This window comes from Hemiscyllium ocellatum, chromosome 6, assembly GCF_020745735.1.
Source record: "Hemiscyllium ocellatum isolate sHemOce1 chromosome 6, sHemOce1.pat.X.cur, whole genome shotgun sequence".
In the NCBI taxonomy this organism is placed as follows: Eukaryota; Metazoa; Chordata; class Chondrichthyes; order Orectolobiformes; family Hemiscylliidae; genus Hemiscyllium; species Hemiscyllium ocellatum.
The window spans coordinates 106,528,287-106,555,278 of NC_083406.1; the positions used below are offsets into that span (position 1 = coordinate 106,528,287).

At 39.4% G+C, this 26,992-nt stretch overlaps 1 protein-coding gene across 1 annotated transcript in view; it reads left to right on the forward strand.

Moving 5' to 3' along the window:
• Positions 1–24,996, forward strand: part of gabra5 (gamma-aminobutyric acid type A receptor subunit alpha5) — a 117,668-nt gene extending 92,672 nt beyond the window's left edge. Inside the window, exons 8-9 of the mRNA XM_060826998.1 lie at positions 10,677–10,888; positions 24,703–24,996. Coding sequence (XP_060682981.1) covers positions 10,677–10,888; positions 24,703–24,996 — 506 coding nt within the window. The remainder of the gene's footprint in view (positions 1–10,676; positions 10,889–24,702) is intronic.
• Positions 24,997–26,992: the final 1,996 nt, after the last annotated feature.

Consider the following 26,992-nt stretch of genomic DNA (forward strand, 5'->3'; position numbering starts at 1 on the left):
ATTTCCTTAAGAATAAAACTTTGAGGATTATTTGACGAGATCATTAACTCCATCCAGTTAATCTTAGGATGAGATTTCTTCAATCTGCTGTTTGTAGTTTAGCTACAAATGGGTAAAATACATTTACAACATTTTTTAACAAAAAGTTTGCAGCACCTCCCCTGATTGTGGTCCATGAAATATCCTCTCTCCCTCCAATCTTAATTCATAGTCTCTGCTACTCTTTAGATTAGATTAGATTAGACTTACAGTGTGGAAACAGGCCCTTCGGCCCAACAAGTCCACACCGACCCGCCGAAGCGAAACCCACCCATACCCCTACATTACCCCTTACCTAACACTACGGGCAATTTAGCATGGCCAATTCACCTGACCCGCACATCTTTGGACTGTGGGAGGAAACCGGAGCACCCGGAGGAAACCCACGCAGACACGGGGAGAACGTGCAAACTCCACACAGTCAGTCGCCTGAGTCGGGAATTGAACCCGGGTCTTCAGGCGCTGTGAGGCAGCAGTGCTAACCACTGTGCCACCGTGCCGCCCACTTTTTCTTTTATTTTAACTACAAATCAATTTGCCATGCCAATGTGACTGTCCCTAGCACACGTTATAGTGTTCCTCTGTAAACTGTTATTCTGCCTAGAGAACACTAAATTAGGCCTTGGGAAATTGCAAGGTTAGGGCATTGCAGTGAAGATGGGAAGAAACATTTATATAAAGAGCTTTAAGGAGGATTGTGGTGGTGAAATTTGAGGCAGGCGAAAGGGAAGACAAGCTAAAGATTGAAATTACTAAGCATGATAAGTATTTCTGCAAAGAGGTACATGTTATTGAAGCTTTTTGTCCTGCACTCATCAGGTCAATTTGCAAGAGTACCAATTTAAAGTGAAACCCAACATTTGCACTGTATAAGTGTTGGTTTTCCATTCCAAATTGGTTTTCTTGCAAACTGTCCCGATGTGTATAAGGTGAAAATGTTTAGCATACTTGCCTTTTTTTCAGCAATACTTATGTTCTATGCTACCAAACAATACCTTTTTAATAATGAGTTAATAAAATGAGATCCTGTGGATGCTGGAAGTCTGAAATGAAAACAATAAAGTCAGGTGGAAATACTGCATAGGTCAAGCAGGATCTGTGAAGGGAGGAACAGAGTTACTCTTTCAGAGTGATGACCTTTCGTCAGATTGGTATGTCCTGAAATGTTAAGCATGATAAGTTGCATGCCACAGGCAAAAGACAGGAGAGAGAACATCTCAGACAAAAATGCTGGAATGTGTCTTAGAGTGGAGGAAGAGGTGAAGGTATCAGAGGAATAGACCTAGACATCACTGAACTGAAATAAAAACTGGAAGTGCTGGAGAAACTCTGGTAGTCTGGGAGCATCAGTAGACAGCAACTGAGTCAATTTTCAAGTCCTATAATTCTTCTATGAAACTGAAGTTGAAGTTCTGAAGAAAAGTCATATTGAACTCAAAGGGTCAATGTTGTTTCTCCATGGATGTGGCAGAATGCTTCTGATTTTATTTTGATCTTCAGCATCTGTAATATTTAGCAATTATCTCCTTCTAAGCTGGCTCTGGGCAGTCATTATGGACAACAATTTAACTGCAAATTTATTTTTGTCTTTGTCAACTCACTGCTGCCTGCTCCCACAGGAAATTGGGAACTGCTGAAACAGTAAAACCTTTGAGACCAGGCACTTTCTTTCAGCAGTGATCCTTGGAAAGCATATTTTGTAGATTGCAAACCTGGACTCTTGTGTATTCATTGTGAAGCCGGATGCAGAATTGTACCTCCTGCTGCCATTACACTTTGTAGGTGCCAAGTGGCAGAGCGCTTGGTCAGCATCAATACCAATGATTTGATGTGGGTTGAAGTTTGGCTCAAACTCCTCACAAGCATATCGCAGCTCTAGCTTTGGAGATGGCAGCTGAAGCTTGAGAGGCTTGGTGGCCTAATTTGTCTGTTTGCAGATCCACACAATGAGACAGTCACTCTGCACCTTAGCAGTCACCAAACAGCAATTGGGTGCAAGGCTGTCCAATTCAGTTGTGCTTCAAGCCAGTCAGTGGGTTTCTTGTTCTTTCCTGACTGAAATGATGTGCAGAATTACTGGGAAAATGCAGGAAGGAGATTGACACTAAGTCAAAATGTTCAGAGTGATGGTACAGAGATGGTGGGCTGAATGGCCTCCTTCAGCAACAATTCTGTAATTACATGATTTATTTTTGTTTGCCATTTTCCTTTTCAGGGTTGGCAATGGCTATTAATGGGATCAGATATCACAGTTGCTTTGTTCCTTAAAGTAGTCATTCCTTTTTCTGTTACTCCAGCCATGTGTATACTGCCTGCACTTTTTCTGAATGTGTACCTGAAGTCATATGAATGAATGGACTTACTTATCATATTTTTAAAAAAAGTACATTTCCATTTGTGTATAAAATCCTTCATCTATTTTTTTTTCAGGTGTAAATAACATCAGTAGTACAAAATCTAGACGTTAGCACCTTGGCTTTCAAATGAAAAATTGTCATTTATCCAAAGTGTTGATTCCTCACTTTTTTGCCTTTCTGCTGAATCACACCGCTATCTTTTCATGTGGTTGGAACATTACACTTTTCAATGTGTGCTCACCCAGTGTAGCACAGAATAACTCTTCCAAGTTCAAAGTATGTACCTTGCTTGTGATGATTCCTCCGTGACTGCATGTGCATATAGCAAGCAGAATAAATTTCATGTAAGAGTTATTCAACATTAAAATGAGATAATCAATAACATATATAAGTAGGACAGATTGTATGGAACAGTAATTTCCTCCAACCCCAAGAGTAAACCTCAGCAAGTGCAGACAGCTTGATCATGCAGGATAGTGAAATTCAATATTGTAGTCTGTTATTTTGATTCCCTTCACCGTGTTGATTTGCATTTCGATATGTAATTATGGAATAGACTTCTAATGACATGTCTGATGTATTCAATAAAAGATACCAGTAACTTAGGCCAGATCACCCTTCAATTTCTCTCCGAGCTATTGGGAAAATACATGGTATCTGCTTGGAAGTGCAGCTGAATGCATCAATAAAACTGGAAACCCTCATGTAGGAAATTATTTGTGCACAAATCCATTGACACAAGCATAATGGGCTTAGCGTCCCACCTTTGTGTTATTATGTATTATTCAATTTTGTGCTTCAAGATTAACTGTATTAATGCAACTTGAACTTCTGGTCACTAGTTTCCATTTATCATCTTTGATGGATCCCATTGATCCTTTGATTTCTTATCTCAATTCATTTTAATTAAAACTCATGCTGCTTTCATGGATCCAGCTAATTCTTTTGAAGCCTGGGTCTTGGCTTCTTTCAAGCCTCAAGTCCACTTGCAATCTACCTTACAAAAAATAATTTAAGACCTAATACTCCTGAGGATATAGGAAAGGTTGTCACACTGACCACCTTTGGACCTGGATTTATAAGGAGATAGCTGTTCTCATCTGAAACGGTATGAGAATGGCTGAAGTTATATTGGCATAGAGATTAGAAAGTGGCTTAACCAGCTATGTACATATGCAGAGGTTCTCATGTAAAATATCTGATTGTAATCATTTCCCTTTTGTCCCTTTACTTAAACCACATGTATCAACTATTCCTAAATATTTATGTAGCCTTGGCTTCTACCACCAAGTAGCCTTGTCTATAGAAGGGAACTGTCATGAAGATGTCTTAGCACTATCAGGTGGAAGGTGAACATATACAAATGGGAACTGAGAACAGAATTGGGCATGATCATTGTGGAAGCCATGTTGGGTAAGTTTTCTTAGAGCATTGCCTGGCTTTGCTGCTGTCACTTTGGCACAAGCACAACTGAAATCCTGATTAAGGTGCACAAACTGGGAGCAGAAGAGAAACCCAAGAAAATTCATCTGTGGTCAAATATCTTCTCATCACTGTCCAAGCACATCATGTCCTCGAGCTGTTATTTTCTGTAGCAACTGTCAGTGTAACACTGTGTAGCAGTGTTGCACCTAAATGAATCTGTAAGGGAATCAAGGGTTCAATGGAAAAAGTGGAGTTGAGGGCAATAAGATCAGCCGTGATACAATTGAGCAGATTCAATGGGCTGAATGGCCTGCTTCTGCTCCTATATCTTAAGATCTTTTGGAGTAGGTTACCAAAGAAATGGACAGTATTCCGAACTTCACACCTTGAAAAGAACCAGGGGCTTAAGGGGCATCAAGGGAAGAATTTGGGCATGATACCAATGGTCCTTAAAGTAAGAGCAGAGAGAAAAAAAATGAATTCAAGCTGTGTCCTTGTGACATAACATAAATGGTGATGGCAACAGCTGAAGTCTGTAATTCAAGAAGTCACAGTATTTAACTGACCAATTATTGTAACTTTGCTAACAGAAGTATCATGCTAACATGCAGAGATAAGATTAAACTTATATGTTAAACATTGAAGCAAAAATATAAATCTGAAACGTCTGAACTTTAATATTTGATGCTAAACATTAAATATCAAGGTGCACCTGTGAACATGATTGATTAGCAGATTTGCATCTTACATTACCATTGCTTTGCTTAAACAGCAATTAAGTTGCTATTTTTCTTTAATTATAACTGCTGTGAAGAATGTGGTTATTCGAAAAGTTTGCAATATTTTGCGAAGATGTTGACGTGCAAAGAATAAACAGTTTAATTTTGATTAAACTCTTAAGCTGTTTAAATCTTTAACTTTTCATTTTATTTGTTAATCTTTTCGAAGACGCAGGCTTTTTAATAATACCAAACTGTATGGCTATGCAACTCAATTATTTTTGATGGAGAGCAGCCAACAAATTTGAATTGCAGTAATGTCGCTTAGAGCAATAATACAATTAATCTCCCAATGTTATCTGTGTCTGGTGCGTGGTGTCTAAAGGGAAGTAAGATAAATTAACATCAAATTAACCCATTCAGCTAAGTGTCATATTTTCTACTCAGTAAAGGGGTGGGGCAGAAATACCATGATAGCAGAGGCATGCACAGAGGCTATTCCTGCTTCATGCGTGCCTGAGAACTGGGTCAAACTGGTTTTTGAGAGCTAAGTGAGAGGATCCCACATCCAGAAGATTTAATCACTTGTTGTTGAACTTTGTTGATTTTGACTACAATAAAGGAGAATTATCATCAATGCCAACGTCGATGAGTGCTTGCAGAACTGAAAACATGTCAAGATACATTTAAGTATTTGAGAAATTCAGATACCAGAAGATTCTTAAAGGGTGTTGTGATGGTACCAGGAAATGTTTGACGCCTGAGAGAAATCCTTTTCACATCCACTGGTGGTGAGATACCCTTCTCATTACTAGTGTTTTTCAGAAAATGACTTACACCAATAAGAAATTATTGCCAGGTCTATTAGTATCACCCACTGCCATTTTATTTCAAGCAAAGATTGAATGCAAAATAAATTCCACTATTCCAAGAGTATATTGGAGTGAGGGACCATCTGTAAACCAGGTACACTGCCATTGTAAACCTATCCATGATGATTCTGATACACTAAGCAAATCTTTATCCTATCTGGTTTAGACTCTAATCTGAAAAGAGTATTCTAATGTGGCATTTCCACACCATACACTGGTCATCTTTATAGCTTCTAGGATGAGATTAAATGCTTAATAATTAGATTGTAGATATAAAATTATAGACAGTAAGGTGCTATGCATTTTTGTCCAGTAGCAACTGAATAAGGCTGCTCCAAATGAAAACCATTATCGTTAGTAAGTATAGACAACTTTCATCAGATTGAAATCCACTTCACTGAGGTCAAATGATCAATTGAGGTTTTGTTATAAAATAACTGATGAAAATATGGCAATATTTACTAATTTTGTTGCTGTTTGTTCTTTGCTTTTGGGGAGATGGTGGTGTTGTGATAATGACACTGGATTTCACTGATTCAAAGGCCCAGATGAATGAACATTTTGGGTCATGGATTCACTTTCCTCTGTGGTCAATGGTGACATTTTAAATTCAGTTGATTTGAACCGTATTTAGCATTTTGAAGCTCATCTCAGTAATTATGCCCTGAAAGTATCACCTCACTTTAAAACTTAGCTCCTTGGCCCAATGTAGGCCAATGGGTAGAATGACTCCACCAATAGCTCTGGTCCATGACAATCTCTTTCTGTTTCAATCCAGGTGGCATCCCACTCTTGGAGGACCTCCTTAAATATACCTCATCACTTCTTCTTGGGCGAGCTAGCCCCCATCTTCCTCCTCTTCTTCTGACCATGCCCATTAAACCTTTACTCAGGTGGGGCATATATCTGGGACGTGAAAGTCCTGTCCTGCGAGCATCAGTTGTGCTTCTGTTACAATGTCCCTCATGCTCCTTTGACCTTTCCTCTGTAGTATTCTTCTGTTGGCAATGCTGTCTCCATGCGATGTTGGCGATCTTAAGTAGGCTGGACTGATGAAAGACATTCAGCTTATGTTACACCTTTGCTGTCTTCCTTCCATGTCTCACTGGCATGGATTGTGAAATTGTCAGCAGTTGTTGCAAAAGCCCCATCAGCTCTGCTAATGTCCTTTCAAAACAGAAACCTGCTGTCCTTTCCTTTACCTTTTGACTCAAGACCATCTTCACTGGGACATAATCTCACTACTCCCTTCCAAACAACAATGCATGTGTCCCGACATCGCAAGATTGCAGCAATCAGAAGGCAGCACGCCATCACCTCCTCTGGGGCAATTAGGGTGGGTTAATAAATGTTGGCCTAGCCAACAACAGCAATATCCCATGAATAAATAAAGAACTGAAGAAATGCAGTTGACTCTAAACTGTCCCCTGAAATGATCAAGCAAGCCATTCATTTCAAGCATATGTAGAGGTGAGCACCGAAATGTTCCAACTGCCAGCAATATCTCAATCCCATGAAGGAATACAAGAAAACATTTCAGTCTTAACATTCTCACCTATAATTTGTATCATTATTCAGACCATCCTTCAGAAAGACGTACAAGATTTTGAATTATTGTTACCATATGATAAAACTGCCATTCTTAAAAAAAACAATAAAACAAGTTAGAACAGGTAACTCTAATTGCACCCAATGGTGCTGTCTTCCTCTGCATCTTATTTCGTCCCTATTACTGCAGCTCCGACTTTCAACACCACTCTCCTCCTGACAAAGTGAAATATGGAAGTTGTTAGTAGTGGGGCTCCCTAGAGAGCAGTCTATGCTGGGAAATCAGATAGGCCAGTGTATAATTGTACAGGATCCTGCCTGATCTCCCACCATTTTATTCTTGGAAGAAAAAACACTTTTATCCAACTGACATTTCAATACATTACTATGCCTCAACAATCTTGAGCTGTTTGTTATATTCATGTATCTTTTTTTCCCACTTAAGAGAGTAGTGGGGAACTATCAGACTGATTACCAAGCTGGTTGAACTAGTCACAGATAATCCTTTTAACTAACATGGGAAATGCTGGAGAAAATCTGCAGGTTAGGCAGCATCTGCGGCAAAAGAGATAGAGAGAGTTAATGTCTTGAATCTAGTATGATTCTTCTTCAAAGCTGAGTTCCACCTGCTGAGTTTTTCTAGCAGTCTGTGTTTGATTCAGATTACTAGTATCTACTGAAATTTAGTTTTTATTTGAATGGATACTCCTTCGCTGAGCATTAGTACAGAGTGGAATTTGAACCTGCACCTTTAGTTCAAAGGAAAGAAGACTCCCTACTGAACCACAAGAACTCTGAGAATAAGCATACTGAGATATTTAGAGGCTTCTGAACAAAGTTCTGTCAGCCTGCACTCCAAGTAGAGCACCATGATTACAATGAAGGTGAGTCGGGTCAAGGGGTATAGCTTAAGCAAGGTTGCTAAAACATACACCTTCTAAGTGCAGCTGCTTTCAGAGTGCAAGAATTACTTTTGTACTATATAAATTAAAACATAACAAGCAGTGTTTTAAAAATAAATATAGATTTATCATTTAATATATGTGACACACAAACTTAACTAAAACCATATTTCTTGTAATTTGTCTTTTAATCTGTATATTGAGTAGTTCAGGATATGTTCCCATGTGTCTCAGACTTCAGTGTGTTTATGATCATTATTGTTTTGAATCCTATTTTGCAATGTAAAAGTAATTTCCAAACATGCATAATGCTACTTCTATCAAATGCCTGCATAGCATAAATGAATCCCTGAAACCTTTGTGTGCTCATTCAGAAAATCACTATTACAAATTTGTTTGCTTTGTCTCAGAAGGTGAGCACAAGCCAGTAATGTTAAATCACAATGTAGAACTACTGCTGGTGGCAGCACCAGGATGTCAAGCCAATACTGATTGTGTTCAGTGGCTGTTTTCTGTTATGGATCCAGGAGAAATTAGCAACAGATCACACTTTTACTAACTCAAATCTCCATCATACTTCAATCATTGGATGTTCTCTGCAGAATCCTGTATTTGCTCTGTTATTGCTCAGTGTTGGGATATTTGAATTTCATAAGATATTTTATGATATTGCTGAAAGAACAGAGGTTGCTGAAGCTTTTTGTTTTGCACTCTCTAAGAAAAACAGAAGTGCCAATCAGTCAGCACCCTTTCATCCTGTAGTATAAATTGATATAATTGTTTGAAATTTAGTATTTTTGTGTTTGTCCTGATGAGTGCAAGACTAAAAGCTTTGATTTTCCTGCTCGAATGCTGCCTGAACTGCTGTGCTCTTCCAGCACCACTAATCCTAAAAGCTTTGACAACTTATTTCTCCTTTTCAACATTGTTTAAGCACTGTATTACCTTGTGAACAGTTTACTATATTAAAGGCTATATAAATGCAAGTTGTTGTTGGAGAAAAATGAATTCTATGATTGCAAACGTTGACATCTTTTTCAGTATAAAGCATATGTAATTATCAATGTATATATCATTTGAACAAATTACTTCAAAAAGAAAATACTGAACCATATGTAATGTTCCAATGTTGCATTGTAGAATTAATCTGTTGGCATCCCTCAGACAAAAATAACCAGCTTTTCATAAAAGAGAAAAAAATAAGTTTCAATTTGTACTAAAGGATAAAAAAAAAGTTTGGAAACAGAACAAAATATTTTATTTATTGACTTGAACCATGTTTCCACAATAAAATGATTGGTAGCTTTAGTCATGGCAACAGTGGTATCATAAAGCAAAAGCTCATATGTTCTGCTTTATTTAATGTTTTCAGTTTGCATTTTAAAAACAATATTTTCAAGTTGCCTGATGGGGCACTGCATTAACCCAGTTACCAGCTGAATTGCACAGACTATAAATATCACCGTTTCAAACCCACTTCAACGTTCTGAGTTTGTCATCAGCTTGTGCCATGGGCTTAGATTGTTCCATGGGATCTCCATCTTATGAATGCTCATATTACAAATGAGATCCCATATTACTCTTCACTGTAAGGCTCCAATGTGTGAAAATTTGCTTGTATTTATGAACCAGTAGTTTATAATATACTGTAATGTGTTCCAATTTGTGCACAAATTGACTTGTGAACATACTCAGGAATGGAACCCATTCATAACATCCTTTATGTGAACATTGCAGTTGGAGTGCCACTGTGAGGATATCAGATAATGAGGAGGCTGGTTAAGTGGCAATATACCCTGCGATTGAGGAATCTATCATCAATACTTTGTTGCCCTGAATGGGGGATAGGAGACAAATTGGTGCCAATAGAATGAAACTCTGGGAAGAAATTGTGATGATGCTGTCACTTTAAGAGATTATTTTGTCTGTTTTTTGAAGAGAGGTTGTAAGGCAGAGGTAAGAGCTGGCTACTGAAGACTACTTGAGTAAACAGCTTGGTAGGCCTTGGGCTTTTTTTTAAAACAGCCTGAATGGATGGGGCTAGCACTGACTGATCCAGATATCTAGGGTTTTTTTTGCCGGTAGCATCAGAAGCTATTGGGATCGCAACAGAGTTGGAAGCTTCAGTGAATGTCTCCTGCCTACTTCTCTCTGATTCTTCTCTTGATACTTTTTCCTTCCTGGATTGGAGAACTGCATGTGAGAATCTGCCTGAATTTTCCCTCTTTTGCCAAGGGGTGTGTTTATGGGATGTTATTGTTTTGGAACAGTTAATTAGTAATAGTTGTGGTATCTATTGTTCTATTAAGTTTTCCACTTGAGTTAAGTTATTCTAAATTCCTCTCTTTAGTTGCCAACTGTTTTCAATTAGTGTTTAAATAATATTGTGTTTTGCTTATGTCGAGTAGTTTGACCAGTCACATTCCATTGGGAAAAGACATTCATATTTGCCTTTAAAAACAGGAAAATGTTAGAGTCCAGACAACGTTCTTAGAATATTTCATGGGGGTCTGGTTTGGTCCAAAACAGAAATCAACATTATTTTCCACGAAAAGAGGAGAGGAAAGTGATTATTATAAATGTATTTTTCATCTTTGTTAATCATTCTGAATTATACAGTAAAAATTCCAAATGTTTTGATTTATCTCAATACTTTATCCTCTGAACTGCAATTAAGTATGGTTGTGACTCAGTGTCAAATTTTGTCTTGATGACACCAACTTGTGAAGTGAGTTGGTGGATTTTATTATGACAAAGGTGTTACTAAATTCAAGTGGTTGTTGTTGACACTACCCTTTTGTTCTTTCTCTTCAGGTGTAACCACGGTGCTGACAATGACAACATTGAGCATTAGTGCACGGAACTCCTTGCCTAAAGTAGCTTATGCCACTGCAATGGACTGGTTCATAGCAGTGTGCTACGCATTTGTCTTTTCTGCTCTGATTGAATTTGCAACAGTAAATTACTTCACCAAACGAAGCTGGGCATGGGATGGGAAAAAAGCATATGAAGCTTTTCAGTCGAAGGTAAGAATTTTCAATGTGCAACTTACATAGAACCTGAACATCATTCATAGGCTAGGATCTGGAGGATCAGTATTGAGTGAAAGAGTGGGCTCGAGGCAGGGCATTGAGAGGTTGCCCAGACTCAGAACATGAGGGAAGAAGAGCAATAAGGATGTTATGGCTGAGACATTAGAATCATAGAATCATCACTATACAGATAAAGCTGCCCAACCAGCCCTAGCACTTTACAGTCACCCCACATTTACCATGGTCAATCCACCTGGCCTGCAATCCTTGGATGCAATAGGTGATTTAACATGGCCAATCCACTTAACCTACATATCTTTAGACTGTGGGAGGAAACCATAGCACCCAGTGAAAACCCACACAGACACTGAGAGAATGTGTAGACAATAACTCGAGGGTGGAATCTCACCTGGGTCTCTGGTGCTGTGAGACAGCAGTGCTAACCACTGAGCCCTAGTGATAATATAATTGCAAAGGCAGAAAGAGAGGTATGGTAACTTAGTGTTTTTTTTAGTTCTCAGCTTATCTACAGCTTGCGGGCTGGCTGCAAACACTTGGCTTAGATGTTCGCCTGTGTATTGCGAGTGTCGAGCCACCTCATTTCCTGGGTCTGCAAATCTGACCCAGGAAAGGGGACCCAGAGGTTGGAGTTTCCTTCTGGATGATGGGCTTTCCTGGCAAGAAGTCTGGGTGACCCCAAATTAGAACGAAGGCTGTTGGTGAGGTTTGTGGAATATCTTCCTTCATGTACTGGCACTGAGATGAAGTTTTTAGTTTTTTAAAAAAACACATTCCTCAAACTTTTCTCCTTCACACCTTCCATGCTGGATCCATGCCAACTCATAGCCTCTCATGCCTCTATGCTGCCCTCGCAAACCTTATGCTCTTTATAGGGCCCCTCTGCCAACACTGTGCCAAATTATGCCAAAAAAATGCCCAGCATCCTTTTCCCTACACAGTTCCTGGCATATCTCAGGACCCAGACAGGTACAAGATAAAATAAATTTCTGTCTCTATTGCAGACTTCACAATATTGAAGTAAATCATTCATAAAATTTACATTTACATTCCTTCAACTAAATAAATCCTTTATAACAAGAAGACATTAATCCATGCACACAATGTCCTAAAATAATGAGCTTAAGAATTCCCAATGCAAAGTTTTTTTTTTCACTGCACTTGATCTCAGTGCCAGTACACTGAGGCAAATCTTCCAGATAACTTCGCCAACAGCCCTTTTTCTCACTTATGTCATTATCCTTCTTTTCCATTATTCCCACTGTTAGGTGTTCATAACCCTGAAATATTGCAGGCATCTGACTGTGATAGTGAATGGTTGTGAAACTAGTCATGAGCAATAATTTAGTCATGAAAACATTTCAGGCTTATGTCAACAGACACTGATGAACAATCCATGATAATTGAGTCAATTTTCAACATGCAACTGAGATAATTTACTCAATTATTCCTTAAAGCAGCTGTGATTCTCCTCATTATGAAAACAATGAAGGCCTTAAGCAATGGAAATGTAGCAGTGTCTGAGAAAGAACTGAGCTTTTTTTTGCCTCTGATTTGTTTTGTCCAAAGGTTCGTAGTTTGTATGCTGAGCCAATAAAACGATTATCTACTTTAGGAAAGAAGTTGTGTTATATAGAGACTTTACTCATTTTAGGACATTCTAAAGTGTTTCTCAGCCAATAGACTACTTTTGAAATTCACTCACTGTTGTAATGTAGTCAAATACAGCAGCTAATTGCACACAACAAGGTTCCACAAACTAAATGAGATAAATGAACAATGAATATGCTTTGATACTGTTAGTTCAAGGATAATTATGTAATTTGCCCCTCATGACATTTATATCAATCTCCTTATGGAGATTTTGCATGGTGCTTTGTACAGTGTGGGTTATTAATTTTACGATTGCACCACCAACTGAGGTTCATTCCAAATGTTTGGAAGAAATATAATTTGCCCCAGCATGGAATTCTCACTTCTTGTTGAGTAAAATATCTCAGTTGGAAAGTGAAGTTCTAATGCTTTCAGGTATCACTGCAATTTGTTGCTCACTCTTACAAAACAATGCAAGCTATTGTTATTGCCTCATCATTTGGAGAAGCATCATGCATTCTTCGTAAGAGTTTAAATCATGAATAACTCATAAATCACAAAAATATAGCGGACAATTTCTATGGGTGATACGGAAGGCAAATAGAATGTTGGCCTTTATTTAAAACAAAATGGTGTCTAAAAATAGGGAGGATGTGCTAAAACAATACAAGGCACTAGTTAGACTACACCGAGAATACTATGAATTATTTTGGTTCCTTTATTGAAGAGAAGATATACTGGCTTTGGAGGCAATCAGAGGAGGTTCACTGGGTTGATCCTGGCTATGGATTGAAATTGATTAATTTGTACTGTACTGTACTTTTTTGGAGTATAGCAGAATGAAGAATTGAAACAAAAGATTCCTAGGGGTTTGACAGAATAGATGCATGAAGATTGTTTCCCCATGTGGGAGTGTTTTAAGAATTGAGGGTTCAATCTCAGAATAAGTGGTTTCCCATTTAAGACAGGGATGAGAAGGAATTTCTTCTGAGGGCACAGAGAATCTGGAATTGTTTACTGAGGAGGGATATACAGATTAAGTTGTTATCGATACGCACTATGACATGTTCCTGCACTCCTGACATGGACTTGTAATGGAAGGAAAACCTGGTGACTGTATAGTTTCTGCTGATGTCACAAAGGATTCTGGGTAAACAAGATGGAGGACAGGAAAAAAATTATGGCTGTAAGAGCTGCTCCTTTTTTTAAGGTATTTTAGGAGTTGGAGGTGATTTCCTTGAACTCTAGGAGCAGCAATTACTGTTTTATATGCTGATGCTGATATATTGTTTTTGAACTTTGGGGGAAAATGAACAAACCGATAGCACTTTTAATAGGAGGAAGACATACAAAAGGCAGTGATCACATGGTCAGGTGAGAGAAACAGAGAAAAACCTACACTGCTAACTGACACAACAGTGAATCTGCATAGTTATTGCACTTGCTGTTTGGGTTCATGTATCCCTGGACATAGGAGTGTATCTAGGAAAAATTAACAAACAGCAAAATTCACAACTGACCTTGGAGGAACCTACATGGGAGACCTCACAGCACAGAAACAGATAAGTGCATAGTTTTATTTTCACATGTAACCTTGCTGTAAGTTGACACTAGTAAGTAGAGTGGGTTCTTTCTTGATTATATTTTTAGAATATATGCCATAAATATGAAGTTAGCTGGAGCACTGTCTTTTTAGAGCAATAAGCCGGTGGTATTTTCCAGGTCTGTACATTGTGAAGGAGGAATGGTGACCTGTAGTAGATTGATATGCTCTTCCCGTTGGATATGAGAATTTAGGGGGAGTTTCCATGTTACTGATGATTATGTCTGGGTGTTTGGTTGCAAATCCAATCAGATTGCATGATTTGGTTGGAGTGACAGTTAGAGGCAATGAAGAATTTAGAAGAGATAGGGGTGTAATGGATGGCAGTTATAGAAGGGGAGAAAAGCTGCAGATTTAGTCAGGTTAACTCCAGGAGAGGGAGACGGGTAGTGCAGGAGTCTCCTGTGGCTATCTCAATCTCAAACAAGTATACTGTTTTGGAAAATGTAGGGGGTGATGGACTCAGGGGAATGCAGCACAAATAGCCAAGTTTCTGGTATCGAGGCTGGCTCTAATGCAATGAGGGGGACGACTCTGTAGGCAGAGTCACAGACAGATGTTTCTGTGGCCAGTAGTGAAAAATCAGAATGCTGTGTTGCCTCTCTGGTGCTCGGTTTAAAGGTCTCTCTGAGAGGGTGCAGAATGTTCTCAAAGGAGCGAGGAGCCTGTAGGAGGTCATTGTCCACATTGGAACTAACGAACTAGGAGGGGAAAAGGCTGAGGTTATGAAGGGAGAATATAGAAAGTCAGACAGGAATTTAAAGAGGAGTTGCTCGAGGGTAGTAATATCTGGATTACTCCCAGTGTTAAGAGCTCGTGAGGATAGAATAGGGGGATAGAGCAGATGAAAGTGTGGCTGAGGAGCTGATGCAGGGGAGAAGGGTTTACAATTTTGGATCATTGGAATCTCTTCTGGGGGAGAAGTGACCTGAACGAAAAGGACTGATTGCATCTAAATTGGAAGGGGACTAATATATGCTAGAGCTGCTCAGGAGGATTTAAACTAGTAAGGTGAGGGTTGGGGGGGAACAGGGAGATAGTGAGGAAAGAGATCAATCTGAGACTGGTACAGCTGGGAAAAGGAGCAAATCAAACAGTCAGGACAGGCAGGAACAAAGCAAAGAACAACTTGGGACTGATAAATTAAACTGCATTATTTCAATGCAAGAGGCCAAACAGGCAAGGCAGCTGAATTCAGGGCATGGTCAGAAACATGGGACTGGGATATCATGGCAATTACAGAGATGTGGCTTTGGGATGGATAGAACTGGCAGCTTAATGTTCCAGGATATAAATGTTATAGGAAAGTTAGAAAAGGAGGCAAGAGAGGAGGGGGAGTGCTTTGTTTTTGGATAGGGATAGCATCGCTGCTGTATTTAGGGAGGATATTCCTGGGAATACATCCAGGAAGTAATTTGGTTGGAACTGATAAATAAGAAAGGGGTGATCACCTTATTGGATTTTATCATAGACCTCCTAACAGTCAGCAGGAAATTGAGAAACAAATTTGTAAAGAAATTTCAGTTATCTGTAAGAATAATAGGCTGGTCATGGTAGGGGATTTTAACTTCCCAAACGTGGACTGGGACTGCCTCAATGTTAAAGGTTTAGAAGGAGAGGAATTCATTAAGTGTCTACAAGAAAATTTTCTGATTCAGTATGTGGATGTACCTATTAGAGAAGGTGCAAAACTTGACCTACTCTTGGAAAATAAGGCAGGGCAGGTGACTGAGGTGTTAGTGGGGGAGCACTTTGGGGCCAGCAACCATAATTGTATTAGTTTTAAAATAGTGATGGAAAAGGATAGACCAGATCTAAAAGTTGAAGTCCGAAATTAGAGGATTGCCAATTTTGACGGTATTAGGCAAGAACTTTTAGAAGTTGATTGGGAGCTGATGTTCGCAGGCAAAGGTATGACTGGAGAATGGGAAGCCTTCAAAAATGAGATAACAAGAATCGAGTGAAAGTATATTCCTGTTAGGATGAAAGGAAAGGCTGGTAGATGTCAGGACTGCTGGGTGACTAGAGAAATTGAGGTTTTGGCTAAGAAAAAAAAGGAAATAAATGTCAGGTATAGACAGGACAGATCCTTAGATGAACAGAAAGGCAATAAGAGTATACTTAAGAGGGAAATCAGGAGGGGGAGAAAAAGGACATGAGAACTTTGGCAAATATGGTTAAAGAGAATCCAAAGGGTTTTTACAAATACATTTTAAGGACAAACGGTTAACTAGGGATAGAATAGGGCTTCTCAAAAATCAGCAAAGCAGCTGACATGTGGAGCTGCAGGAGATGGGGGAGATACTAAACGAGTACTTTGCATCAGTGTTTACTGTGGAGAAAGACCTAGAAGTTATAGAATATGGGGAAATAGATGGTGACATCTTGAAAAATATCCATATTACAGAGGAGGAGGTGTTGGATATCCTGAAATGCAAAAAAGTGGATAATTCCCCAGGACCTGATCAGGTGTACTCTAGAATGCTGGGAAGCTAGGGAAGTGATTGCTGGGCCCCTTGCTGAGATATTTGTATCATCAATAGTCACAGGTGAGGTGCTGGAAGACTGGAGGTTGGCTAATGTGGTGCCACTGTTTAAGAAGGGTGGTAAGGACAAGCCAGGGAATGCAAGTTGTTGGAGAGAATCCTGAGGGACAGGACGTACATGTATTTGGAAAAACAAGGACTGATTAGGGATAGTCAGCATGGCTTTATGCGTGGGAAATCATGTCTCATGAATTTGATTGGGAAGTTTGATTTGAAGTTGTAACAAAGAGGATTGATGAGGGTGGAGTCATGGATGTAATCTAAATGGACTTCAGTAAGGTGTGCGACAAGGTAGACTAGTTAGCAAGGTTAGATCTCACGGAATACAGGAGAACTAGCCATTTGTATACAGAACTGACTTGAAGGTAAACAGAGGGTGATGGTGGAGGGTTGCTTTTCAGACTGGATGCCTGTGACCAATGGTATGCCACAAGGATTGTTGCTGGGTCCACTACTTCTCATCATTTATATAAGTTTGCAGATGACACCAACATTGGAGGTGTAGTGGACAGTGAAGAAGGTTACCTCAGTACAATGGGATCTTGATCAGATGGGCCAATGGGCTGAGGAGTGGCAGATGGAGTTTAATTTTGATAAATGTGAGGTGCTGCATTTTAGGAAAGCAAATCAGAACAAGGCTCATACACATAATGGTTATGTACTGGGGAGTGTTGCTGAACAAAGACCTTGGTGTGCAGGTTCATAGTTCCTTGAAAGTGGAGTTGCAGATATATAGGATAATGAAGAAGGCAATTGGTATGCTTTCCTTTATTGGTCAGAATATTGAGTACAGGAGTTTGGAGGTCATGTTGTGTCTGTACAGGACACTGGATGGGCCACTTTTGGAATATTGCTCGCAATTCTGGTTTCCTTCCTATCGGAAGGATGTTGTGAAACTTGAAAGGATTCAGAAAACATTTACAAGGATGTTGCCAGGGTTGGAGGATTTGAGCTGTAGGGAGAGGCGGAATTGGCTGGGGTTATCGGAGTCTGAGGGGCAACCCTAGAGAGGTTTATAAAATCATGAGGGGCATGGATAGGATAAATAGACAAGGCATTTTCCCTTGGGTGGGGGAGTCCAGAACTAGAGGGCATAGGTTTAGGGTGAGAGGGGAAAGATACAAAAGAGACCTAAGGGACAACTTTTTCAGGCAGAGGGTGGTGCGTGTATGGAATGAGCTGCCAGAGGAAGGCTGATACTATTGCAGCAATTTAAAGGCATCTGGATGTGTGTATGAATAGGAAGGCTTTGGAGGGTTATGGACCAAGTGCTGGCAAATGGGACTAGATTAATTAGGATATCTGGTTTGTGTGGACGAGTTGGACTGAAGGGTCTGTTTTCGTGCTGCACATCTCTATGATTCTATGACTTGACAGTGGGTTCTGCTACAATGTCCATTTCCTCAATCCAAATAGGCTTTAACGTGATTGAAGAATTTAGACCATTATTTGCAGAATGTAAACTTCCCTTACCTGTATCGGTTATAACGCGATTCCGACCCCATTAATTTAAATAGCGCTGTTATTGCGTGATTTTCTTATCCACAAGATTGCATGAGCATGCAATTATCATGTTATATCGGAATCAACTGTATGTATTACACATTTACAGATGATGAGGAAGGAGATGGCCGTGTATGTTAATGTGAAATACCTCCCCGCAGAGATCTGAAATTTTAAAATATGATATCGGGCAAAAAAAATTGTTTCAGTGCAATTTCTAGCACTTGTGGAAAACGTAATTATAAATTTGAGTTACTGATCGAAATAAAGTCAATTTGAAGATAATGTAGCTGCTAAATTTAATTAAACATATCACATTCCTCTTGTGATTGCATTTAAATACTTTAGATTTATTGCATGTTCAGCTAAAGTACCTCTTTTATGCATAAAACCTGCTCCGTATAAATTAGGGAGGCATCCACTTAATCATCTTGATAACGAAGCAGACAAAAGTTCAAAACAAAATAATCTTTTTAAAGACAAGGAAAAGTAATCAGGCTCTAGCAATAAACCAATTTTATAAGGAGTTAATTCTGTCTTCTGATCCACATTTGTGCCTCATAAAAGCCAGACCATGATCATCTCCAACAAAGAATTTCACCACTTCTTGACTTTCAGCATTACCACCATCTAAACACCCATTATCATCAAATATATGGTGTTACCATTCTCTAGAAATTGGAATGGGCCAGCTTATAATATTTGTATTGCAAGAGCAGGTCAGAGGCTAGAAACTTTTGTGGCAACTTACATCCTATATCCCCAGTGCTTGTCCAACATTTACAAGGAACAAGCCAGGAATATGATGGAATGCTCTCCATTTGCTGGGAGGTGTGCGGCTTCAATAACACTGAAGAAGCTTAGCACCATCCAGGACCAAGCAGTCCACTTTAGTGGAGCCACACTCATCTTGAACCTTCACACCTGTCACCACTCAGGCATAGAAGCAGCAGTGTGTATTATCTACAATATGCACTACAACAGCTCATCAAGTCTCCTTTTTGATAGCACCTTCCAAACCCCCAAATCGACATGGACAAGGGCAATAGATGCATGGGAACATCACCACTTGCAAGTTCCCTTTAAGTCACATACCATCCTGACTTGGAATTATATTGCTGTTCCTTTCTGGTCACTGGTTCAGAAGCTTGGAAATTCTTTCTTATTAATGCTGTTTGTCCTGCAGTCTAAGAACTGCACTGTTCAAGAAGCTTTCAGGGCGGCACGGTGGCTCAGTGGTTAGCACTGTTGCCTCACAGCTCCAGGGTCCCAGGTTCGATTCCAATCTTGGATGACTGTCTGTGTGCAGTTTGCACATTCTTCCTCTGTCTGCGTGGGTATCCTCCAGGTGGTCCAGTTTCCTCCCACATCACAAAGATGCGCAGGTTAGATGAATTTAAGCCATGCTTAAATTGTCAATTAGGTGCATTAGTCAGAGGGAAAAGGGATGTGGGTTGGTTACTCTTCGGAGTTTCGGTGTGGACCCGTTGGGCCGAAGGGCCTGTTTCCACACTGTAGAGAATCTAATCAAAGCTTAGCCACTACCTTTTCCAGTGCAATTAGGAATGGATAATAATGCCATCCTAAACAGTGATGCCCACATTCCATCAACAATTTCTAAAAAGGAAGTTTCTTCCCTCTTGTGAAAGAATCTGACTGGCTGTTTATCCCTAGTGTATGTTTCAATGACTGTTCATTCTATTCTAATGCATAACTCCAATAACTTTTGAACTAAAAACTGAATTTTCCTTTGTGTTCCCAACGTTTGAAATGTATTTTAAATTTCCTTTCACAATCAGAAATTTGGTTTGATCTGCCTTTCATTTCAGTTGGATTTGGCCATCTTTCAATTTGTATTTCAGGTGTAGAGTCATAGAATCATACAGCATAGAAACAGGCTCTTCAGCTCACCATCTCTCTGCTGATCAACAAACACCAAACGACACTAATCCCATTTACTGCACTTTTGGAGTCATAGAGAATTTCTGTGATGCTGCCCATTAAAAGAAGCAGTAGTATGATTGGCCTATTAAAAGTTAGAAACTGTGAATTGATGTCTCCAACGTTATTATACAACCCTTTGATGCACACATCAAATAAATCGCTTTGCTCTCTTAACAGGGTCATTAATTTGTTTGCAGCGACCAATTCCATTAATACTTCCGCAAAAATATACGAGGTAGCATGTGTGTTAAACATTCTTCCACTAACATTCCCAAAAGGCATTTTTACCTTGTGATTTAGTCATCAATCTGAGCCGAATCAATGCGGCAATTATTATGAAGCAATATTTCTTCGACAATGCATTTGAAATTAATTTCAAATTTTAAGACCATTAATTTTGACAACCTAATGTCAGCTTAAATGTTTTGAGGCCAATATATTTCCCTCCATTGTGCCACATTGACATAATGTAAATATTGGGAGTTCTACCTTTGAATACATTCAAAATATGATCCTTTGGGCTGTAAGGTAACCAAAGATGGCAAGCCTTCAAGAAATTCTACTTCAATTAATCTAACATGAGGAACACAGATATTATTCATAGTTAATCATTTGTCACAGTGCCAATTCTTGTTACTAACATGTTGATTCATCATAGATGTTTTAATATACTGCTCACTGGGAGAGAGATGTTTATTTCTTGTTTCCTTCATGAATCACATCATGATTGAAGAATCTCCGAGATTCTTCATCAGTAGGACAATCAAGGCTTATGGGGAAGGGGTAGAAAGGTGGACGTCAGAACTGTTGGATCAACAATGATCCTATTGAATGTCAATGCAGGCTCGAGGGGCCGAATGGTCTGTTCCTGTTACTGTCTTAGAACAGTGTATACAAGTAGTTATTTGGTAGTACAGAATGTGAATATTACTGAAATAAGACTAAGTTAAAAATCACACCACCAGGTTATAGTCCAACAGGTTTATTTGGAAGCACTAGCTTTTGGAGTGCCACTACTTCATAAGGTAGTGATGAAGGTGCAGCGCTACGAAAGCTAGTACATCCAAATAAACCTGTTGGACTATAACCTGGTGCTGTGATTTTTAATTTTGTCCACCCAGTCTAAATCTGGTACCTCCAGATCATGAAACAAGACAAAGCTTTTTATCTGGCATTTATCAGGGCAGTCAACAAGAAATACTAACTGAGAAAGAAAATAACTTCAATATGATGTATGAAAAGGGTATTTGTTTGACAGATGACTGGTAGAAACATTGCTGTGGAGAAATCACCAGTTAGATGAAAGTTAAATTCCAATTCTTGTTAAAATTTAAACTAGGCAGATTGATTCTGGTCAAGGTTTTGCCATGAGAAATGAACCAAAGCATGGCCATCACCTGTTTTACAATAATACAGCAAAGGCAGCCCACCAAGCCTGCACCAATTCTAATCCTTATTTAGACCTGCTACTTATTGCCCATGCATGGTTTCTGTCCCTCTGTTCACTTCCCATTCACATGTCCATCAAGATACGCCTTAAACATTGCTAATGCCTGCTTCTACCATCTCCACTGGCAATCCATTCCAAGCACCCACCACTCATTTTGTGAAAGAATTTCCACGCACTTTTGTAAAGTTGAACTAGGTACAATGTTTGTACATGTTCTTTCTGTCTACAAACTACTGTCAACCAATAATGCTGACCAACAATTCTAAACTGGTTGTCAGCATAATTCTTAGCACACTCAGAATCACTTAGCATTATTGCATGACTTCTGGGATACCTCAACTATACAGGGTAATCATAGACTGGGTACATTTCAGGACTAAAGTTGTTGCCCTTAGGTCCATTCATGACTTTGGTGTGATATACCAGTGTCTATCACAAACCTATCTTCACAGGGCAATATACCCATTAAGAATCCCTTTGATACAAAATTGAACAGATTCTCAAACAATCCGTGCTTACAAAACTCAGTGCAAATATCCAAAATTAGATGGGATTCAATGATTGGGCAATATTTGGTGAATAATTTGTGTGTGTGTGTGTGTGTGTGTGTGGAATTACCTTGACAACTAAATATTGTCAGTGGGGCTCACAGTATAATACATTTAAGGAAAAGATGATGACCTTGTGCTATTGTCACTGGACTGTTAACCCAGAGACCCAGGTAATCTTCTGGGGACCCAAGTTTCCCGCGGCAGATAGTGAAATTTGAATTCAACAAATATCTGGAGTTTATAATATAATGATGACCATGATTCTATTGGGAAATCCCATCTGGTTCATAATCTCCTTTTAGGGGAGGAAATTGCTGTCTCTACCTGGTCTGACCTACATGTGATTCCAGACCCACAGCAATTGTGGTTGACTCTTAGCCTGCACATCTCTGGACACTACAGGCAATTTAGCATGGCCAATCCACTCAGCCTGCACATTCTTGGACTGTGGGACGAAACTGGAGCACCTGAAGGAAACCCACACAGTCATGAGGACATTGTGCAAACTCCACACACAGTCACTCGAGGGTGGAATCAAACTGCTGTGAGGCAGCAGTGTTTACCACGGAGCCACCTATATAATCATGTCTGATCATCCAACTCACTCTCCTGTTCCTGTTTTTTTTCCCCCATATCCTCTGACCCCTTTGGCCCTAAGAACTATATCCAACTCCTTGATTGTTGTACAAAAGAGATTGAATATATAATCATTTAATTTTCTACGTACTTCAGTTATTCTACAAAAAAAATTACATCAAATCATTGTAGCCAGAAATACAGAACAAAGCTTTTGCAAACAAAACCCTCCCCTAACCTCCGCACTGTTTTGTGTGGAATTCTGCTGATCTCAGTGGAGAATTGAGAATTTCTGTGCAATTTTAGAGTCTTTGAAAGCTGTAGGCGCTCAAAGTGACGCAAATCCCTTGCTGACTCTGTTCACGTGGCTGATGCTGGTAATTTTAATGTCCCCATGGACTCAATTCCTTATGTTCATAGAGAACTCAGGCTCACAATGGGAAGTACAGTCAGAAATATTTTACTTGCACACAATCGCTGCTGCAAAACTTCCACTTTGTCGGAAATTTCACAATTCTTTAACCACTTCACTCTTTCTGAAATTAAGAGGGTCAGCAGGGAACTGTCAGGAGATGTAATTTGACACCATTGATGTCCCACAAGATCTTAGTGATGACATTTTGAGATGGATCTATAAATTGACAAGTCTGAACCAAACCAAAGTCATTCTTCATAAATCTCAAAACCAGCCAAATATTTGTTGGAATCTGATTACAATCTTCAGGTACAAATAGTGATTGCAGGTGGTCATTCAGAAATAAAGCTCCAGCTTTTTCTTTACCTTTTTTATTTTTGGGGTTGAGGGCTAAACATCTCAAAATCTCTGGTCTGCTGTTGGTTTATTTGAGGTCCCCAAATCCTTCCCCCACCCTCCCCCTTCAAAGGCTCCAAGCTTCAGGAAGCAAAGTTAAATTGGCAATTGAGTCATATTGGTTTGACTTGTCTTCTATACTTCAAAATGGAGCTCCAGTACAATCAGTATGTTAATTTCCACATAAGATTGAACTTTAAATGGTTTCCACTAGGTCAAAGCAGACTGATTACCGTCGCTTGTAGAATGAGTTAGCTGCACTCATGTGCAGCTTGTGTTAACATCACTTTAGTTTATAATAAGGTTTCTACCTCATACTGGCACCAGTGGTCAAAAGGGCAGAACCTTAGTCATTGCTCTAAATGGAAGATGGGGCCTCTTAAGTGTTTCATTTGCTATTAGTGAGTAGGTTGTTGCTGATCCACTGCCACGTGGTAGCAACATTGCCACCCCTCCATCTTTTTATCGATAATCAAGAGTGGACATCTAGTTGTACTCAGCCTGCTTACATATAATCCTGCCTTTTTTGAACAGGACATTCCTGGGCAATTTTTCACATTTGCCGATATATTTCAGTGTTACAGCTTTGCTGGAACAGCTTGAGTTAAGAGTACAGCAAGTTCGAGAACACCAGCTTTCAGTTTTGCAGTGAGAGTATTGTCGGGACCCAGAGTCTTTGCATTGTCCAGTGCCTTTAGCCATCTCTTGGAGTGAATCGCATTGGCTGAAGACTGGCATCTGTAATAATGGGCAGCTCAGGAGGAAACCAAGACTGATCACCTTAGCGTGCCCAGTGGATAAAGACTGATGCTGATGCTTCAGCCCTGTCTTTTGCACTGCACTGTTATGTCGGAGGGTGTCATTGTTTAGGATGGGGATATTTGTGAAGCCTCACCCACCCTCTGGCAGTTGTTTTTATAGCTTAGGCTGTTTGTTGTGTGATGTGACACTCCATTCTTCAAATTTTGCAATTGGTATTTCACCGATTGGTATATGACCTGCTGTTTCAGTTGATTTACTGCTGCTTTACTCAATTTAGGTTAATTAGTGCACATGTTATGCCTATATTACAAATCAAGTGTGATGCCTGACGCATGGCACTTAAATCATAACACCTGAGGTATTTAAGACAGCTCCCTGCATTAGATACCAGACATTTATACCCATAAGATAGCAATGCTCATAACTAATAAGAGCTTATGCTGTTTTCTAGAAAAAGGAAACCTTGGCAAAGAACATGAACAATGCTTATGCAATTGGAGGAATGACCTACACCCCCAACATGACGAAGGACCCTGTCATCCCAAGTATTTCGAAGAGTACAGCTGTGCAAATGAGGGCTGAGGAAAGGGCCATGGAAAGTAAGAAGTCTTACAACAGCGTCAGCAAGATTGACAAAATGGCCCGGGTTGTGTTTCCTGTTCTTTTTGGAATATTTAATTTAGTTTACTGGGCAACATATTTGAACAGAGATCCAGTTATAAAAGTAGACACTGTTCCAAATTAAACATTCAGGAGATTAGCTGTACAGTACACTGTTCGTTCACCATATTCTTAGGCATCGATGTAAGCAGGGAAGATTTTAAGATTTTCAGACATTTTTTTCATATTCTTTGCATGTCATAAACAGATGATGTCAGACTTGCTTTGACAATTTCTATATTTAACTGCTAACAAAGGGCACAACAATTTGAGAATGCTGTAATTAAAGAACGATATTAAAATCTGTTTTTTTCTGTATGCAGGTTGAAAATAAAGTACTGTAAATAGCTGACAATGTTATTCTGTGGCTTATTTTGCACTTTTTATAATGGTCTCTAAAGATACTGGCAGGATTCATCAGCTATGAAACTGCTTAATTTCACCACTGCTTCTAAAAGGTGGGTTCCTGTTACAAGTTTGTTAATTTCAGCTAGACACCAGTTTCAGTGCTGCAATTGGTTCAATGATTTTAGAGTTATAAAGGAGGTGGTGGGCAGGAAAAAGACAACTTCCTGCTCCTAACTACCATGCTGAAAGAAAGTGCAGACTGATTGAACTTCGTTGCAATAAAGAGAAAAGAATGGTTGGTGGTTTTAGTGTGCCTTTCATGATGCCAACATTCCCCAAGTGCTTTGCAGCCAATAAAGTACATTGTTTTAAATGAAACCAGAAATTGCTGCAAGTGCTCATCCCATTTGGCAGCGGCTGTGGGGGAGGGGCTAAACAGAAACTTTCAACATTGCCTCTGTTTCTCTCTCCGCAGATGCTGTCAGACCTGCTGAGCATTTCCTGTTTTTATTTCAGCTTTCCATCATCCATGGCATTTTGCATTAGTCAAAGTGCATTTGATTTTGGCCACAGTTGCCATACAGGAAAGATATCACATTTTTGTTTGTGCTGAGATATTCCACAATGATCAATAACATGCTTTAATAATGTTGATTGGGTTCTACTCTTGAGCTATAGGTAGTGCTGATTGATGTTCTTTGCATAAACAAATTTATTTCCTGGTCTGCGTATAAAACTAATGCTTGTTAGGCAGGACACTACAGAGTATTTAAACTGTACTTTTGCATCAGTCAACTCATTGAAGAGAGCAGGGAGGAGGTAGGCATATGCAATATGGCGTAACATTCATGACACACTTCTCCACCTCTTTTCCCAGAGGCAGGTGCATTCCACAACTCCATGATATCCACTCCAGCTAGAATTGGGGTCATTAGCTTTTGGTACAAACCTAATCAAGCCATTTGTAGTAAAGAATTCCATAGAAGAAATTCCTGTTCATCTGTGTTAAATATGTGTCACAAAACTGGTCCCTTTTTTTTCCTAAAAGTTGTTCCTGTTCTCAAGGATACTGTGTCCTTGATTATTTTTCAGAGGGGCCATAAAACTCTCCCAGCTCTGAGATGACTAGTTTGCTACAGAGATGAAAAGGGATAATGAGACCTTTTGTTTATATGTAAATAGATGAGACTTCATGCCAAAGTGGTCATGTTTTAGAAGTGACCTGTATAATGAAAGGGGAGTGGTCAGCTCTCTAGGTGAGTGGTTCAATCCAGAACCAATTAGGAAGTTAAACAGTGAGCTGTGCGGAAACAGGTTGCAAAATTCTCTCTCTCCTTCTGCCCTTCTAACTTTAACCTGTAAGCATTTGTTCCATTTTTACTGTGTGTTTTAAAGGGGTTTGCTTATTGGGACTGTTGGTATATTCGGAACAGCATAATTAAGTCTAGTTTTGACAGACTGAGTTCTGTAGGGGTTCTCTATTCTGTTCTTTGCATTTCATTATGTAATTTTGTGAATACATTTGTCTGTTTTAAAACCTGGTAGTCAACATAGCTAACTTACTCCAGGTAATTTTCACTATATACCTTATCTAAACAATTGCAAAGTTATGGTCTGGGATGCCTGCTTAAGGATGTTTTGAGTGGTCTGGCCTTGTCCACAACATGTGCCCCCTAACACTGAGATTATACCCTCTGGTCCTACAATCTCCCACTGTTCAGTGTGAATTGGCT